The 18,410-nt window shown below is 43.6% G+C and overlaps 1 protein-coding gene across 1 annotated transcript; it reads left to right on the top strand.

The window, feature by feature from the left end:
* Nucleotides 1-2,620: 2,620 nt before the first annotated feature.
* Nucleotides 2,621-15,378, top strand: ZNF514 (zinc finger protein 514). The gene is made up of 4 exons (XM_020286248.2): nt 2,621-4,025; nt 9,510-9,636; nt 9,985-10,080; nt 12,490-15,378. Exons 1-4 carry the CDS (start codon nt 3,891-3,893, stop codon nt 13,470-13,472), a joined length of 1,341 nt encoding a protein of 446 aa, XP_020141837.2. The 5' UTR covers nt 2,621-3,890; the 3' UTR covers nt 13,473-15,378.
* Nucleotides 15,379-18,410: the final 3,032 nt, after the last annotated feature.

Genomic DNA, 18,410 nt, shown 5'->3' with positions numbered 1-18,410 from the left:
ACCACTGAGCTAGAGCTCAGGAAAGACTGAAAATTACACAAAGAATATGAGAAAATCGTATTTCAGAAACAAGTCTACACTTTGACTTTTAAAATACACCAAATTGCCTACTATAAGCAAGGCACTGTTACAAATATGAATATGGTACAGTTACTGCCCCAAACAAACTCATGGTCCAATGGAAAAATCAGAATGTAAAATTATAATACAATGCAGTATAGTCTATAATTATGTCATGTTCAACATACTATGAGAGTACAATGGAGGAGGCAATTAACTGGCTGGGAAAGGTGGAAAAGGCTTTCTATAACTAGTACATTTGAATGAGTGATTACTTTCTTAAGAATAAAGGAAAATACAATCTAAGACAGAATAGCATATGCAAAGGTGTTAGAGGATAAAAGTGGAAAGAATTAGCAAGATGAATGGCTGGTGGATAAGATTTGGGGACTAATAACAGTATCTTGAGGCGAGGTTGTGGCAGACTGCTATTCTAAGTAGTTCGGACCAACCTAGAAGATTAGAACTTGATTAAAGTCATGAAATCCAAGACAAATATTTTCTTGCTGTTCCTTCTGTGTGGTTTTTATTATTCAATTAGTCTTATACTTTGGGATCCTAACTGGGTTTCCTTCTAGAATTCCCCACGCATTGGCAGACCCTAGGCTTTATCTCTAATGCCCCAGTTAGGTGTCAGTGTGGATGTTTACGTTCTCCAGGTTATAGCAGTGTAAAAGTTAGGTTTCCTGCTCTGGATTTTAACTCACTTTATTTTTTAAAATGTTTGCAAAGTTTTCACTTTCATGAATTGGTAAGGGGCAAGATGACACACACTTCACACCACAGCAGACCATTTCTTCATATATTTTGGTCTTAAATGATACTCGTTTCTGGAGCAGGAGAGAGCCCAAAGTCCTCCCTTCTCCATCACTCTGCTGAACTCAAGGGGCAGTGGGAGTAAGGCACAGGAAGACCTATACAATAGTAGCATCTAGTTTTGAGCCACCAGTATATCCTGGGCACCTTGTTAGAAACAGATACCCCAGAAGTGCCTGCTGGAAATCCACATTCGGCAGATCCAGGGTAGGACCCGGGCTTCTGTCTTTTTAACAAATTTCCAGTAGCTTCTGCTGGACAGCCCTAAATCAGCTTATGAGGCACAGCTAGCAAACTCACTCGCGAGATGGTCAATGCTCTCAGTTCCCAGCCCATGGGAGAAACAGGAAAAAGTCCCCGGTTAGCTGGTGCGCACGACCCCTCCCAAAGGCATCCGAGCCCCGCCCATGCCCGCTCTCGGCGGCCAGAGCGCAGGCGCCGTTCGTTCCGCTCTTCCGGCCTGTTCCCAAGGGGCCCGAGCTGTGGCCGCGTCTGCGCAGGCTCAGGACGGTCGCAGGCGGCTAGGCCGGCGTGGGGGCGGAGCCTTGTGCTTTGTAGGCTCTGCGGTTCCCCGCGCGCGGGCCTGCGGTGAGCACTGCGTCTAGGGCTGGTGACAGAGCTGGCGGTGTCCCTCGTGTGCCCGCCTGCGAGGGACTGTGGAGACTGGAACTGGGCAGGAGGGACTGAGGAATAGGGGTAGACTTGGCAGAGCGGCTCTCACCGAATCCCTGCTGTCTCCGGACAGCTGAGGGGCGCAGGGCACCTGGGTCGTAGGTGTGGCTGCGGCCGCGACTCCTGGTGGTGTGAGCCCACCGCGGGTGTGGATCCGCGTGGGAACTAGGTCCCAGAGCCAGGTCTTGAGGAGAAGGGCGGCGGAGCGGAGCCAGTAGGAGGCCGGGCTTCTGAGGGGTCTGAGAGTGTGTCCCGGGGCGGGAGAAGAGCACGGCCCCGGGCAGCAGCGCTGTGCGCGCGGGCGGCTTTCCAGGTTTGACAGCCCTGCTCTGGGCCCTACAGGTCTTCTGGGTCTCACCGTGCTGATTGGGAATGCCCCGCGCCAGCCAGGCGGCCCTAGCCTGCTCCCCGCTCCCTGAGCCCTCGGGAGGACCGCAGGGCTGTGGCCGAAAGACTGTGATTTGGACCTAGTGAAAGGACGCCGCCCCTTTGCCCTAACTATGGACTCCACAGCATCAGGTTTGGCTCTCAAGCGTGCAGAGGGCCTGCAGCCCTCCTGGGGAGTTATTTAATAGTAGCGGGCCTACTAGGAGGAGGACCCTAGGAAGAGGCTGGGGAATCTCACTGAAGTCCCAGCTTCCTAGGTCTGGAATGGGTCTCTGGATGACTGGCAAGGTGGAGGGGATGGCCACCGATGACTTGTCCCAATGGCCAAAGGAGAGGGGGGAGCCGAACTGCACAAGAAGAGCAAGCAGCACAGGAGAGGATCTGATGTTTTCCTGTTGCGGCAGGGAGAGGGCAAACAAACCCATGAAGGAGTGGCCCTTGGCCAGGAATGAGAGGACAGTAGGGCCATTTAGAGCCTTGTCTATCATCTCCTTAATCACTTCACTAACAGAGTTTTTCCGGCTCTTCTAGCTCAGCTGTGTACAAGGTCAGCAGTATACACATGGTGGGTGCCTCCTGTGAGTTTCTTCCCCCAACAGTGAGGGTGTGGGGAGTAATGCAATCCAGGAGACTCGGGAGGGGTAAAAGCCATTACTTTCTTTTTTTTTTTTTTTTTTTTTGAGACCGAGTCTCGCTTTGTTGCCCAGGCTAGAGTGAGTGCCCTGGTGTCACAGCCTTGCTCACAGCAACCTCAAACTCCTGGGCTCAAGCAATCCTGCCTCAGCCTCCCCAGTAGCTGGGACTACAGGCATGTGCCACCATGCCCAGCTAATTTTTTTTCTATATATATCTGATGGCCAATTAATTTCTTTCTATTTATAGTAGAACGGGGGTCTCACTCTTGCTCAGGGTGGTTTCGGACTCCTGACCTTGAGCGATACGCCAGCCTCGGCCTCCCAGAGTGCTAGGATTACAGGCGTGAGCCACTGCACCCAGCCAAGCCATTACTTTCTAAATGTATAATGTCCTCTCCTTCACCAGGTGAGCATTTGAATTTGTTTATTTTTCAGCGCACATACTCAAGGACACAAAACTGACCAATGGAAGAACTGGGCCAAATCCCTGGGCCTACTACCCCCTTTTTTTTCTTTATGTCCTTACTACTAAGTGTGACCCATAGACCAACAGAGGCATCACCTGGAAGCTCTTTAGAAATGCAGACTCTTGGGCCCTAGCCCACACTCATTGAGCAGGGTCTTAATAAGTTTTGAACCAGAGTTTAAAAAGATCCTTGGGGATCCATATGCATGTGAAGTTTGAGAAGTGCTGACCTGTACTATGCTATGCTGCTTGCCTACTTCAGTGTTTCTGTCGTTAGCCTTTCTACTTTACTGGCATGATTTGGGTTTGTTTGTTTTAAGGCTTTACAAACAGTATGATGCAAAGCTCTTTAATAGAGGGGCTCTCAAAATGTGCTGCAGAGACCCAACAGTGCTTGGGAACACCAAGGGCAGGGTCTCAGGAAGAGCTAGCATCTGAGCTAGATTCCCAAGAATGAGGGGAGAGGTCTGATTTCTTCCCCTTTAACGCTCATATCTTTCCATGGGGTTGTCTTGGGCCTTGTGTAGTTGTTAATCTGCAGACTAGATTTAAAATTCCTTGAAGGTCTCCATGTTTATATTTCCAAAATGCCTAAGAAAGGATCTGCATTTAGTAGGCCCAGTAAATTACTCTGCAGTGGTATGGCCAGACTTTGGTCACACACCTGTAGCCTGCTGTGGGCCTGTGGATAGGTAGGAGCCTCACACTGCTGTGTGCAGGAGCACATTCCTCCTATATGGGCAAGCTAGGAGCTGTCTTCTAGTTCCCTTTGATGCACTTGTGTCTCCAGAACCATGGAGGTGACACACAGAGCTGTATAGGGGTCTCCAGCTTGAGGAGTCTGGGAGCTGCACATGCCATATGGGTTAGCCTCCCTTATGGCTCCTTTTACCTTCCCAGCTCTCCCTTCTCAGGACCCTGCTCCTCCTCCAGAGAGATTGCCAGGAGAAAAGGGAACAACCAGTTTATTCCTGAAAGCCAGGCCCCAGGTGAGTTGGGGTTTTCTTAATTTTTCCTCAAATGCCTAAACTATGAATAGCTTTGCCTCCTTTTCTCTAGAACTTTTTTGTTCTAGAGAACAAAGACCCCTGTCCCTGCTGTGCAGGAGTTGAGCTTGTCAAGGTGGATGATGGCCACTCTGCCCTCTCTTCTCTTCTTGGTATGCACTCACTCACTGGGATCCTTTGGGCTCACTTTGGCTTATTTCTGTAATGGGTACTGTAGTGATTACTAGGTAACATGCCAGAGCCCTGGCCTTGAAGGAGTGTCATGGACACAGTGGGGAGAGGACTCTGACTTCCAGGATGCAGCAGGTTAGGATGTGTACAGTTTGATGGCAAATGGGCACAGACAGGCCTTTCCAATGATGTTCAGGAACAGGAAAATCGGCCTGCATTAGAAAGACTGGGAATACTCACGGAGAAGGAATATCAAGAAGGTCCTGAGGATATGGACAGGTGGGGAGACCATTTGTGACTGGGTCCCTGTTCAGATGTTATCCCCCTGGATTAGTGAGGAGACAGACTTAACTTCACTATATGCAGGCTGTGTGACCTTGGATGCATAATGTAACCTTGCTATGCGTTGGTTTGCTACCTGTAAAATGAGGATGATAATAACATTAATTACGATGAAAATAATAATGGTTATTATTTACTGAAAACCAGATATGTATCAGGAAATATTCTACACAATTTACATATACTAACTCATTTCATTTTTAAAACATTGCCATAAAATGATTACTATTTTGAAGAATCGCAACCAAAGCACAGAAAAGTAAACTGAGGAAATCAAAGAACAGAGAGATAAAGTAACTTGTTCATCATGGCTATCTAGGTGGCAAGAAAGGGAACCCAGTTTCAAACACAGGCTGGCTCCAAGATCTTAACCACTCAGTGATACAACCTCAATCTCATATGGATGGGGCCTTCTTGGAAATGGTAATTGCTTAATCCTTGTCATCTTCGGGGATCATGGTGACTGATTCCAGCATTGGATTCAGGTTTGGCTGTAGTGAGCTGGATGTGGAGGAAGAACCAGGTGGAGGGCTGTGATGCCAGCGTGTGAGTTTCCCAGTATCAGAGATGGTATTTTAGTGGGATTCTGGCTTGATGATAGACATCGACATTTCATTTTCAAGCCAAAAAAAGGAAACCCCCATCAATAATGAGTTCTTCCAAGTAATTTTTAATAGTAGAATCATAAATAGAGTTTAAATCTCTTTGGCCTTGATGTATGTCATTTGGAGGTATAGCCAAGAGCTTAGGCTAGTTCTGTGTGGTACAGCTCCCAGATCTCAAAGGCTCCCAGTCCCAAAGGTGTTTTGTCTTCTTTCTGCTGTGTTTATCAATAGCAGGCTGACTATAACTCTCCTGCACACCCTCTTCGCTCTGGGATTCAGGCTGAAGGGTCAACCCTGCTCTGGGATATGCTGTTCTCATGACAGAGGGAAAGAGCAATGTCAGCACTTTGGCTCTTCAAGCTCCTGCTCAGAAGTGGCATGTGTTGTTTCTGCTCACAACCCACTGGCTGAAGCAGGTCACGTGGCCAACCTTAATGTCAATAAAGTGGGAAGTATAAGCCTTCTAGAGTGAGGAGCCCAAAGAGAGGGACAGTGATTATTTTAAACAAAAAATTAGTTTACCACTGTGTGTTTTCTTACTCATAGATATTCACTTCCCTTTCTCCTGTACACAAAATGCCTTACTGATAGAGGTAACCCCAGAATCCCCATTCAGTCACAGCATCATGATCAAAGTCTTAGATGGCATGATAATATCTACATTGGGCCTGGATGTGGATCCTCTGGATCTGGAGACCTATGAACTAAAAGGACATTTACCTGAATCCATATATCCAGCATACAATGAACAGTGGGGACAGGATGACCACAATAAAAACTCCTATTCAGAAAGGGGAAGCATGGGAGAAGTTTCCCAGGTCCATACAGTTATCAAATTCCACTGGGCAGATTCTGTGAGGACCCTTGATCTTGGGAGTCAGAAAATCCTGGGCTATGCCTTGGTTCTGCTCCCTGGGTGGAGCTCCCCAGCCTAGTGTTCTGGGCTGTTGGCTCTGCCCTCAGGAAGTTCCTTCCTTTCACAGCATCCTCCTTGACCACATTATAAAGATTGTATTGAAGAATAAGCTCTCTCAGGGACTATGGAGCTTTTTCATCCTGCCTGAGTAGGTTGTTTTATGTATAACTCTCAAAATTGTTTTATGTGCAACTCCTAGAATTGTTTTATGTGCAACTCTCAAAAACTTAATCAGTTTTTATGTATTTGCTTCCAGCTGGCTCCATGTGTCAATGGCTGTACCCCACAGTTTTTGAAATGTACCCCTCTCTTTAGACTTATTTGTAGAGCTTTTTGGATTTCCTTGAAACGGGTATACTTTTTTTCCACTCTGAACAGTTTGGTCCCACTGAAAGGATTTCCTGGGAGCCATTTGACAACCACATTCATGATTTAGTCCTTGATAATAGTCTGGGTTTAAATCATCTTTTGTCATACAAAAGCCTTATGTATATTTTCTTTTCCAGTTGGAAGTGAGAATTGGTTAAGTCTCCAACTCTGGAAATCCTGGCATTCTGGATGCTTCCAATTGCCTTTTTTTTTTTTTTTTTTTTTTGAGACAAAGTCTTACTTTGTTGCCAAGGCGAGTGAGTACCGTGGCGTCAGTCTAGCTCACAGCAACCTCAATCTCCTGGGCTCAAGTGATCCTACTGCCTCAGCCTCCCGAGTAGCCGGGACTACAGGCATGCGCCACCATGCCCGGCTAATTTTTTGTATATATATTTTTAGTTGGTCAATTAATTTCTTTCTATTTTTAGTAGAGACGGGGGGGGGGGGGGGTCTCACTCAGGCTGGTTTTGAACTCCTGACCTCGAGCAATCCACCTACTTCGGCCTCCAGAGTGCTAGGATTACAGGTGTGAGCCACCGCACCCGGCCCCAATTGCCTTTTGTTTTGCAAACCAGCGAACACTTGAGCATATTTTTCTTCTTATAATACTTTGTCAAATGCAGCCAATAACAACCAGCTCACACTATTAATGTTATGTTTCCAGCCTTTTCTCGTTGCATCAGAAGCTCATGCTTACATTGTTCCTATTTCAAGTTATTGAAGGCAATAGTTTTACCAAACAGTTCACCACCAAATTATATGAGTTGCCACCTTGCCAATAAGTTTCCTTACTGCCTGGCCTTGAAGCTGATGTCCTTTCAAAAATGAAAGTGATTTTTGACTGTTTTGTTATGGTAGAGCCCTACTTTGAGTACCAGTTTTTTAATGAGTCAGTTTAGACTAGTTATACCATGATAACAACAGCAAACCCTCAGAGACTTATACCAGAAAAGGTTTATTATTACATGCCTGCTGTAGCTTTGCCCACATCTTCACTCAGATCATTTGCCATTTTCAAGGCAGAGGGAAAAGAGCAACTGCAGGACTCCCACTGGCGCTGAAGGCTGTTGCTCACCTGTAGCTCATGTCTCTGCCTTCACATTTCATTTGAGAAAGCTGATTACATGGCTATACCTGAGTCAGGGGGCAGGCAGCAGGCAGCTGAATCATGTCAGGAGGGCCATTGTATATTTTAGTCTAATAATGTAAACTATCACAAGAGGTTACTGTAGTAGTGAGTTTTCCACATTTGATTATTTTGGCTGCTTTTTATGCTAATATAAAATTATTTCAGCTTATTACTCTGTGGAATCAGTATCTAAATGAGATTTGATTTTTAAATACTCTAGGGTAATAATAGGAGTTTATAGTACTATCGCTTGTTCTGCTTTTTAGTTCACATAAGGATTACCATACAATATAAGTCAAATGGGAAGTATTCTAATTAATGAGATTGAGGGTGACAGGATAGTTATGACTAGGACCTGTAGAATGGTCATGCCTTGTAGTGGTGACCCGGGATCCTGGGTCTCTCACTTAGTTTTGTAGACTCAGAAACTGAATCATTGTTAAGTTTGAGGGGAAAATGATTCAGGCTGATCAAACTTACAAAACTTTTTCTTTTTCTTTCTTTTTTTTTTTTTTTCTGAGACAGGGTCTCTGTTGTCTGGGTATGAGTGCAGTGGCATCATCATAGCTCAGTGCAACCTCCAACTCCTGGGTTCATGCTGGGAGAGTCCCTAGCCAACAGGGTTGAAAACAGGGCATCATGCAGGAATAAGAAATGAAACAATAGAAGAGAAAGAGTGGGGTCAGGGGACTCAAGGCTTTCTGAACCAAGAGTCCCAAGAGTAATTCCTCACTTGTATTTATTCATTTTAAGAACAAAAGATCATCCCAAATCATTCAAGCAAACAATGCTCTATAGCTATCCCACAGGCAAACAAGTTCTAAAGATTCCAAAAAGATTATAATAACAGGTACACGTCATTCAGGTAAGCTTTAAGGATCACTGATACAGATTAAGATATCCAGGTGCACATTAACCTCAGCAAAGCTATTTCTAGCCTAAAACAAAATAAAAACATAAATCTTGGAATTGTGGCTAGGCCAGTTTTACAGCAAATTGGACGTTCCTGATAGCAGTCCTGGAGCAGTTTTCCACCCCAGGAGAGAAACTGTTTTCAGTTCCTCCTGCCCTTGGAATGTCCTTTACTATTTGGAAAACAGCCACACCTATGCAGATGGTCATATCTGCAGAGGTTTCTATGCCAGCAATCTCCCTACTTCACCCCAACATTTCTAAGCTACCCTAACAGGTTCAAATGATCCTCCTGCCACAGCCTTCCTAGTAGCTGGGACAATAGGCACGCCACCTTGCCTGGCTAATTTTTTAAAAAAATTTTGTAGACACAGGGCCTTGCTATTGCTTAGGGTAGTTTTGAACTCCTGGCCTCAAGCAATCCTCCTGGCTCAGCCTCTCAAAGTGCTAGGATTACAGGCATGAACCACCACTCGTGGCCCATTCAAAACTTATTGATTCAATATAAATGTATGCTGACAGGCAGGTAGGGGGATCAATTATTATAAGCCCCAAATTATTTCATTTGGCCTTAGTAAAAATTGTCTTTAAAATTGTAGGTCATATATTTATTAGAAGACTATTGATACTTATGCATTTGAGACTGCAAAGCATATTAGTGAGAATAAAACCTCTTGACAAATAAGGAAACATATTACATTCACCTCCCCCACCTAAGCAGAATGTCTCTGTAGGCCTGATTCTCCTGAGACCCTGATGATAAGTCCTGGTGGCTTGATGTGAATAGGCATGTAAGTGGGCACTGGGTGGGATACCAAGTAGTAAGGATGATACAATCCCTGCAGCAGTTGAAAATACTTTTGTGATGATGAAACCTACAACTCTGTGGGCACTGGGGTAGCTAGGAACTCTTGAAACTACTTCTTGCACATCCTGAGGTTCTCCTCAGATGCCTGTCTACTCTTCTGCTCAAGGCCATGAGTGTGCTCCTCGAGGGTACATGAGTTTCTTCTGTGTTTCAGGACCTGATGACATTCGAGGATGTGACTGTGGAATTTACCCAGTGGGAGTGGGGGCAGCTGGACCCTGCTCAGAAGGATTTGTACAGGGAGGTGATGCTGGAGAACTTCAGGAACCTGGCCTCCCTGGGTGAGCACTGTGCCTCCAAAGCCTGCCCAGCAGGCCTTGATTTCCTTGGTGTTTAAATGCTAGGGGTGTCTAGGCCTGTTGCTGAATTTTGCCCTGGAGTTCCAGAATCTGACATTTACATTCTCTGTGGAGCCTGGAGATACACTATTTCTGCTCCTAGTTCTAGGAAAAGTTCTGTTTCTTGCAGAGTTGAAATAGCAAGTTTACTGACTCTCCTCCTGACATTTCACAATGCCTATTCTCTGGAGGCTCTCAACACCTACAGTATTTTTTCACCTTGAAGATCAAGGTCCAAGGACTTGGCTGCCAGCACACACAGTCACAATCCTTTTCTTTCTTTACCATCAGGTCTTCCAGTGTCCAAACCACATGTGATCTGCCAGTTGGAGGAAGGGGAAGAGCCCTGTGTGTTGGAGAGAAAAATCTCAGTAGGTGCCCAGTCAGGTGAGTGAGTGAAGCTAAACAGCATTGTACATTATAAGGCCCCTCTCAGGGTGGAGAGTTTTCCTGAACCCTTGGTCAGGGGAACTGTCTTTTCAGTAGGTGAGGCCAGTTGGCATTAGTCCTTAGCTCCAGTATTTTAAATTTTGTAATTATTTCTGGCATCAGAAGAGGAAATGTTCATTTTCTTTTCTAGTGTTTACCCTTCCTTGAGTATCCATTTCTGCCCACCCCTTCTGGGTCTTTGGTGCCACATGGCGTCACTAGATGTCTTACAGTCCATGTTAGATGGATCAAAAGTAACATATGGCCAGTCAAGCACCATCTCATCAGGGTTAAGGAAGTTAGTAAGGAATCAAGCAGAACAGTTGAGCAGCCCAGAAACAAAAGGGTTATGGGCAAGGATAGACAGAGGATGTCAGGAAGATCAAGATGAGGATACTTCAAGCTTGATTAGGCTGGACCTCAACAGAAGTGGTTCCAGGAAAAAGAACTACTCTTTGCCAGCTGTTGATGGTATCTCAAGTCATCTAAAGGTGAGTTGGGAGTGCCCGGAAGGCTCCATTCCTTGGAGCAGAATTCTGGACTAAAAGCTCCCCTGACTGCTATGTGTAGCCCAAGAATACAGGAGGCAGGTGCCAGTCTGTGCCAGTTCATCTCTGAGGCAGAATCATAGCCTCAGGCCAGAGCTGAAGCTTAGAAAAGTGATGCTTAAATCCTGAGAGGATAGTCTTGGCCTCATCATAGGAGCCTAGAGTATAAGACAGAGAGGGGAGATGCAGAACTTCTCTGTGTTGGTATTTGCTCTTATTTTCTTCCTGAATGAGATCAAGGGTCTAACATCTGGATCTAGTCTCATGATCAATATCTGTTTATTTACAGTGGTCTACAGTGTGGCTGTGTTTCAGAATGTCCCAAGGAGCTTGTTAAACATTCAGACTCCCTGGAAGCATATAAGACCTATTGATTCAGAATCTCTCTGAAGTCTGGCCTCTGAGACTACTGGTTAGGGGTGGCCAGCCATTTCCCTCTTCAGAAGTGTATTTATTATTATTATATTAGTTATATATTATTGCTGAAACAAATTACCACAAACTTTGTAGCTTTAAGCAACACAAACTTATTGTCTCACAGTTCATAGATCATGGGTCTCACATGGTTAGAGCTATGGTGTCCACAGGGCTGCATTCCTTTCTAGAGAGTCTGGGAAGAACCTATTTGCTGTTCATCTGGATCATTGGCAGTACCAATTTCTTGCTTTTGTAAAACTGAAGTTTTCATTTGCTTGCTGGCTGTAAACCAAGGGGTGTTCCCAGTTTCTAGAGATTGGCACACTCCTTGGCTCTGATGTCCTTCCTCCACCTTCAAAGCTAGCATTGTTGACTGGAGTCCTCCTCACACTGCATCTCTGCCCAGCCAGGAAATATTCTCCAATTTTAAGGACTTGTGCGATTAGATTGGGCCTACTTAAATAATGCCAGATAATCTCCCCATCTCAAAGTCTGTGCCCTTAATGACATCTGCAAAATCCCTTTTGCCATGTAAGGTTACCTATTCACAGGTTCTTGGGATTTAGGGCATGGACATCTTGGGAGAGAATTATTATTCTGCCTCTCACAATTGTATAATACAGTAATATGACACATATGCATATGTACATAATGCATAATGATATATTATATAGACTGAGATGTTGAGGGAAGACTTTGTGGAGGACATGAGCTTGTCTTTGAAAGGTGTGCAAAGTGTTAAAGAAAGAGGGTGGTGAGAGTAGATGTGAATATATGGGAAACAGGGAGGCCGCCAGCTTCTGTGCTGAAGGCACCCGCTGAAGAAAAGGGCAAGATCCTGGTTAAGTATTGTGGGGCTGGAGTGAGAAATTCGGGGTTTATCCTATAGGCACAGGAGAGCCTTTGGAGGATTAAGACTGGGAAAAAACACAAGGAAAGAAGAATTTGGGGAAGAAGAATATGATGAGGAGTGTCAGGAAATACTAGAGGTAGGAGAACTGGATAGAAGTCTGCTACAGTAATCTAGGCCAAGGAGATCACAGGGTGACTTACAATCCCACACTTTGTCTATTTCACTTTATCCCTGTCCCTTAAACCCAGTCTTTCCCTCATCACCCTTCCTTCCTTCCTCTCATCATTATAGTCCTTGGACTTACCTTGTATACTGGAGTCCAAACAGTTCTCTCAGGTTTTCCTAATCTTCAGTCACCTGCTCATTACTTGTTCTTGTCACTTCCAAAATCATCTTCAGGTATAAGCCATTCTTGAAAGAATCTGTATACCTCTTTTAGATATTATTTTTAAGCTTAATTGTCTTACATCCATTAAAGGAGTTTAATTTCCTCTATGGAACATAGAACAGGTAATACTAGAATATCTTTTTTTTTTTTTTTTTTAACAGACTTAAAGAGGAGGCCTAAAGCCAAGGAATCAGTTCCAAATCAGGGAATTTCAAAAGAAGAATTCTTCCAGGTGGCATCAGTGGAAAAACACACTCAAGATGAGCTCTGGTCCTCCAAACTGAAAGCAACGTGTGGTTATGATGACCAGTTAGAGATGCAGCAGATAAAACAGGAAAGACCTCTGAAAAAAATGTCAATCACTCACAAATCTTCTACCAATCTTAGGAGAGATGAATGGAGTGAATTTCGGAGAAGTTTAGGCTTAAGATCCATCTTTGTTAAGCAACAAAGTGTTCCCATGGGAGAAGGATCCTATAAGTGTGATACAGAATTCATGCAGACTTCAGGGGGTAATAACTCTCAGAGAACCCATCCAGAGAAGAAATCTTGTAAATGTAATGAATGTGGGAAGTCCTTCCATTTCCAATCAGAACTTCGGCGCCATCAGCGATGTCACACTGGAGAAAAGCCCTATGAATGCAGTGAATGTGGAAGAGCTTTTGGTCATATTTCATCCCTTATTAAACATCAGAGAACTCATACTGGAGAAAAGCCCTATGAATGCAGTGAATGTGGGAGAGCCTTCAGTCAGAGTTCATCTCTTGTTCTACATTATAGATTTCACACTGGAGAGAAACCCTACAAATGTAATGAATGTGGACGAGCCTTTGGTCATACTTCATCCCTTATTAAACATCAGAGGACTCATACTGGAGAAAAGCCCTATGAATGCAAGGAATGTGGGAGAACCTTTAGCCAGAGCTCTTCTCTCATTGTGCATTATAGATTTCATACTGGAGAGAAACCTTACAAATGTAATAAATGTGGAAGAGCCTTCAGCCAGAGTTCATCTCTCACCCAACATTATAGATTTCATACTGGAGAGAAACCCTATAAATGTAATGAATGTGGAAGGGCCTTTGCTCACACTGCATCCCTTATTAAGCATCAGAAAAGTCATGCTGGAAAAAAACCCCTATGAATTCAGTGAATATAGAAGGGCTTTCAGCTGGAGTACATACATTACCAAACCTGAGATAATTAATATTGGAGAGAGATGCTAAACGTGTAATGTATGTGGGAAGACCTTTGGTCAGAGGGTACATCTTGTTCCACATCAGACAGTACATACTAGAGAGAAGCCCTATCGATTTCAAGAGAGAAGGTGGGATTGCAGCCACACCCCCTCTCTCACTGAACACTGGAAAATCCATACTAATGAGAAACCATGTGAATGTAATGAATGTGAAAAGGCTTCAGCCAGAGGATGCATGTCATTCAACATCAGACAATTTATACTGGGGAGATTTATCAATGTACTGAGTATGGCAAGCCTTCAGTCACATACTGTACCTTTAAAAAATCAGATAGCTCATACTGGAGAGAAATTCTGCAAGTGTGGTAAGTCAAGAACACATACTAGAGAGAAGCTCTATGAAAACAGGAAATGGGGGAAGGTTTTCAGTCAGAGCTCATCCCTTATTAAGCTTCAGAAAAACCCTATAAAGTGGTGAATGTGAGAATACCTTCAGGCAAATCTCATTGCTCTATAAATCTCAGAGAACTCTCCCTACTAGTTAGAAAACTGGTATGTGATGCATGTGGGAAAGCCTTTGTGGATATTTCACCCTTTTGCACACCAGAGAATTTGTGCTACAGCAGCTCTTTGAATTTAGTGAAACTCAGAAAACCCACTAGTATAGTCAGGCCTCAGCATACAATTAAGTCTTAACCTCCAAGAGAAACTCTGTGGGCTTAATGAGGCTTAGTGAGGAAACTTCCTTTCAGACTTGAGATTCATAAAACTAGAGCTGATAGGAAGCTGAGAAATTGCCTCATCTGGTGGTTTTCTACCTGGTGGGAGGCATTTATATAACTGCACTTTGTATTACTGTGCACTGACTCCCATCCTGTTACTGATAAGACACAGTATTACTGCCTGGGTGAGGAGGATGGAGGCTGAGAAAGATAGAGAGCCACCAGTGATCTAGCCCAGCCATATTTTAGAGCTAAGGAAACCAATGTTCAGAAAGTGCCATGTCCTTGCCTATAGATCCTTTGGTTCACATTTATAGTTTGAGGATTGAGACACTGAAGGCCTTCCCTGTACAATACCCCCATGTGCTTGTTTCTCTGTAACACATGTTACTTTTCTCTGTGAGGCAATGGGAGTAGTCTATGTTTGAACAAAAAGCAATTTTCTGTATGTATTTATGATGCTGGATTTGGAAATGTTTAAAAATATTTTTTGTAGAGATGAGGTCTTGCTATGTTGCCCAAGCTGGATTGGAACTCCTGGGCTCAAGTTATCTTCCCACCTCAGCCTTCTTAGTAGCTGGGACTATAGGTGTCTACCACTATACCTGGTTGGGTTTAGAATTTTTTGAAATGAAATGAAAACAGTGTTTGTTTAAACATAAAAATCACTAAAATATGGGTATTATTAAAAAATCAAAACCTCAAAAACACTGTGAGAGAAGGCAGGTTCCAGAGACCACATATTATATGATTCCATTGTAGGAAGTGTCCAAAAAGGCAGATCTTCAGAGACAAAGTAAATTAGTGGTGGCCTGGGAGTGGCAACTGAGAGCAACTACAAATGTTATGAGGAATCTTTTTGGGATGATGGAAATGTTCTAAAACTGGTTGGTGGTGATGGGTGAATAATTTGGTAAATTCACTAAAAATCATTGAACACTCAAAATGGGAGAATTTGATGGTATGTAAATTATACCTCAATAAAATCATTTAAAACATCAAATATACAGCTATACCAACTTTTACAAAACTATTTTGTTTGTTACTTCAAGCCATCTGTGTATCTTTTGTATTACTTTTTATTTTCTGTAATATTAAATAGTTAACCCAAAATTTACTGGGTCTCAGAACCTTGTCAGGCTCTTCTTTAAGTCTATACCATGTTGGCTGTGCATCTTAGGTGGAGAAGCCAAGACCAGGAGCTGGCATAGACCAGAGGAGTCTTGCCGGATAAGGATTAGCTCATAGTAGGAGAGTCCTTCAAATATTCAAAGTTCATAGGAGGAAGCTGAGCCTGGAATGCAGGGAACCAGCTAAAAGTGGGTGTAGACAGACTGGTGTAAGGGTCCAGGAGGTTGGGGAAAGGCAGGTAAGATGTACAGGAGGCACCTGAATCTGGAGGCTCCATACAGCTGAGGTCAGGATGCCAGTCTTAGGGTGCAAAAATCATATGGGAATTTCTTCCCAGAGAGCCAAGGTTCACAGGAGCAGAAATGGCAAATACTTTTCACTAGTAATAGCTTGGTTTGCTCCATGTCTCCTTTTTCCCCCTGGCGCTTTTCTCTAACACCCATCCATGTCAGCTTATACCTGGATGCTTGCCACAATTTTGTAACTGGTCCTTGCCCCAAATCTGTCTCTTCCTCTTGTGTATCCCTGCCATGTTAACCATTCTCATCAGTTTGAACCCATTGCCCTCCTCCCAAAATCCTTTGCACTGGCTACAAGATAAATCCCCATGCCTCCGTTTGGCATTTAATGCCATCTTCAGTCTACCCTAACCTCCTGCTGCTCTGGATAAGGGCCTCTATTACAGATGAACTAGCTCTGTTGATATCCTCAGACACACCTCTACCTATACTTCCCAGTCTGCAAGCCTTTACCTTAGCTGTTCCATCAGCCTGAGATGCCTCCTCTACCTGCCTTCTCCACTCAGCCTACATAATGAGTCAGAACCCTGTGCAAATGCCCCCTCCTTGGGGAACTGTTCTCTTGAACACTGATGTGAAGTCATTTCTTACTTAATTGCAATTGTAAAAGCAGTTTTTGTTTGCATAGGCTATCTGGATTTATGATAATGCTTATCACTGTTTTGGTCTACCTAAATAATTTTGTGTTTATTATCTCACCACTTTCTCATCTCCTAAACCAAACTGTCAGTTGCTTCAAGTCATGTCTCATACTTTCTCTCAGAAATGAGCACACAGTAGATGGTCACTAACCATGTGTTAATTTGAAAAATAACTTGTATTGCTCAGGTTTTCTCAGTGCTTCCAAATGACTTCACATTTTTTGTATTAGATAAAAAGCTTTTCTTCTAGACAACTACCAATTAAATATTTCCTTAGAAAAATGGAATGTTGCTTCCTATAGTTATTTTTCAAATTTCCAATATAGATTAGCATTGTTCCATCTTTTAGGGGTAAATTGGGGGTGGTGGAATTCATAGGAATTCAGTGCTGTTTTATTTTGTACAACTATATTGACTTCTGGTACCAACTACACAGAGTTAGGCCAAACTTCACAGGTTAAGGACACAGTAGCCCACAAGACTGCCCTCACTTCAGACTCGAATCACAAATTCAGAAATTCCTAGGCCACCTTCATTTCTGACAAGCTTGCTATGAATTCAGGGGTTCCCACTAACCCCATAGCTGGATAACTCACTAGAATGATTCTCAGAACTCAGGAAGGTTATATATTTATGAAATTTTTTACTTTTTATTATAGTAAAAAGATACACAACAGAACCAGCCTAAAGAAGACATGCATAGGGCAAAGTCCAGGAATGTCCAAGTGCAAAGCTCCTGTTTTCCCAAGGAACATGTTACCCTGCTGGCATATTGTGTGTGACAGTACACAGAGTGATGCGCACCAGGGAAGTTCACTGGAGCTTTGGTGTTCAGAGTTTTGATGGGGGTTTCTTTACAGAGGCATGAATGATTGAATCATTGACCACACAATTGAACTCAATCATCAGCTCCCTCTCCTTTCCCTAGAAGTCGAGCTGATATCACATGGCTCAAAGCCCCAATCCTCTCTAATCATATGGTTGGTATTTCTGGCACAGCCAGCTACCAACCTATATTCATTAGCATAAACTAGAAGCCAACTATGAGTCACCTAATTAGCATAAACTATCAGGTGTAGTGCAAGGAGCCTACCATGAATAGCAAAGGCACTCCTATCCATCAGGAAGTTCAAGTTCTTTATTATATAAGCACATACCCTCAAATCAATATAAAAATGATTCAATTATTATTCAAATAAACAAGCCACAGACATTAAAACTGTACTTTAGATATTCCTCAGCAAACAATTGCAGTACATCACTTCTGCTTACAGACCACTGGCAAAAACTTAGTTTCAGGGCCATTGCTAATGGCAAGGCAGGCTGGAAATTGTCTTTTTTCCTGGGCAGCAATAGGCCCACCTAAAATTTGGGGATTCTATTAGTAAGGAAGAAGAAGAAGATGGACATTGCTGGAGACCAGGAATCTGTGCCACAAGACCTAAATACCTCGAAGCCATGTGGGAATGAAGCACATCCATGACACTCTTTGGGTCTCAGTTTTCTCCTTTATGAGATGAAGCCTTTCCATTTATAGAAAGAAATGGAGAACATCCAAATGAGTACAATCAGAGGCTATTTATTCAGAGAGTTCTATAACAAAGTTGTCACCCACAATCACCTCCATTTGGCAGTGGACCCAAATGCTTGCAGAGAGCAAGAAAGCTTTATATTGGATGAGGGGGAGCTTCAATTATTCCCTGACTGGAAGTTGTTGGCACGTAAAAGCTGGTGGTACAATAAATAGAAGTAGGACATCTTATATGATTGGCTTGGGAGCATATTTGGTTTTCTGTGGCTGGTTCTGAGTTGGAAATGGGGGTAAAATTATTGACCACATCCAGACTGTTCTGGGCCAATTGCTGTAGAGGTTGTGGCTTGGCCTGCAGGATGGTTGCTGCAGAAGTATGGGTCAGAGTTCTATTGTCATATATGGTGTATTTGTATATTTAGTCCTTCGGGTTCCCCTTTTGTTCATCCTCTTGCTTGAGAGAGGTTGACCAATTCAGGGAAGGCCAGAGAGCCAGATCTTTATTACTTGGGGATTGTTCAGTTGTTTCCATAGTAAACTCTATCACACAATCTTCTTGA

The sequence above is a fragment of the Microcebus murinus genome, chromosome 3 (assembly GCF_040939455.1).
Source record: "Microcebus murinus isolate Inina chromosome 3, M.murinus_Inina_mat1.0, whole genome shotgun sequence".
Lineage (NCBI taxonomy): Eukaryota > Metazoa > Chordata > Mammalia > Primates > Cheirogaleidae > Microcebus > Microcebus murinus.
Note: the sequence above shows the minus strand (reverse complement) of the source record. Positions and strands in the feature narration are given on the sequence as shown.

Coding starts and splice junctions, on each gene's coding strand:
- ZNF514 (XM_020286248.2), top strand. CDS start 3,891: ATGCCATATGGGTTAGCCTCCCTTATGGCTCCTTTTACCTTCCCAGCT. Junction 4,026..9,509: donor TCCTGAAAGCCAGGCCCCAG/GTGAGTTGGGGT, acceptor TCTGTGTTTCAG/GACCTGATGACATTCGAGGA. Junction 9,637..9,984: donor CAGGAACCTGGCCTCCCTGG/GTGAGCACTGTG, acceptor CTTTACCATCAG/GTCTTCCAGTGTCCAAACCA.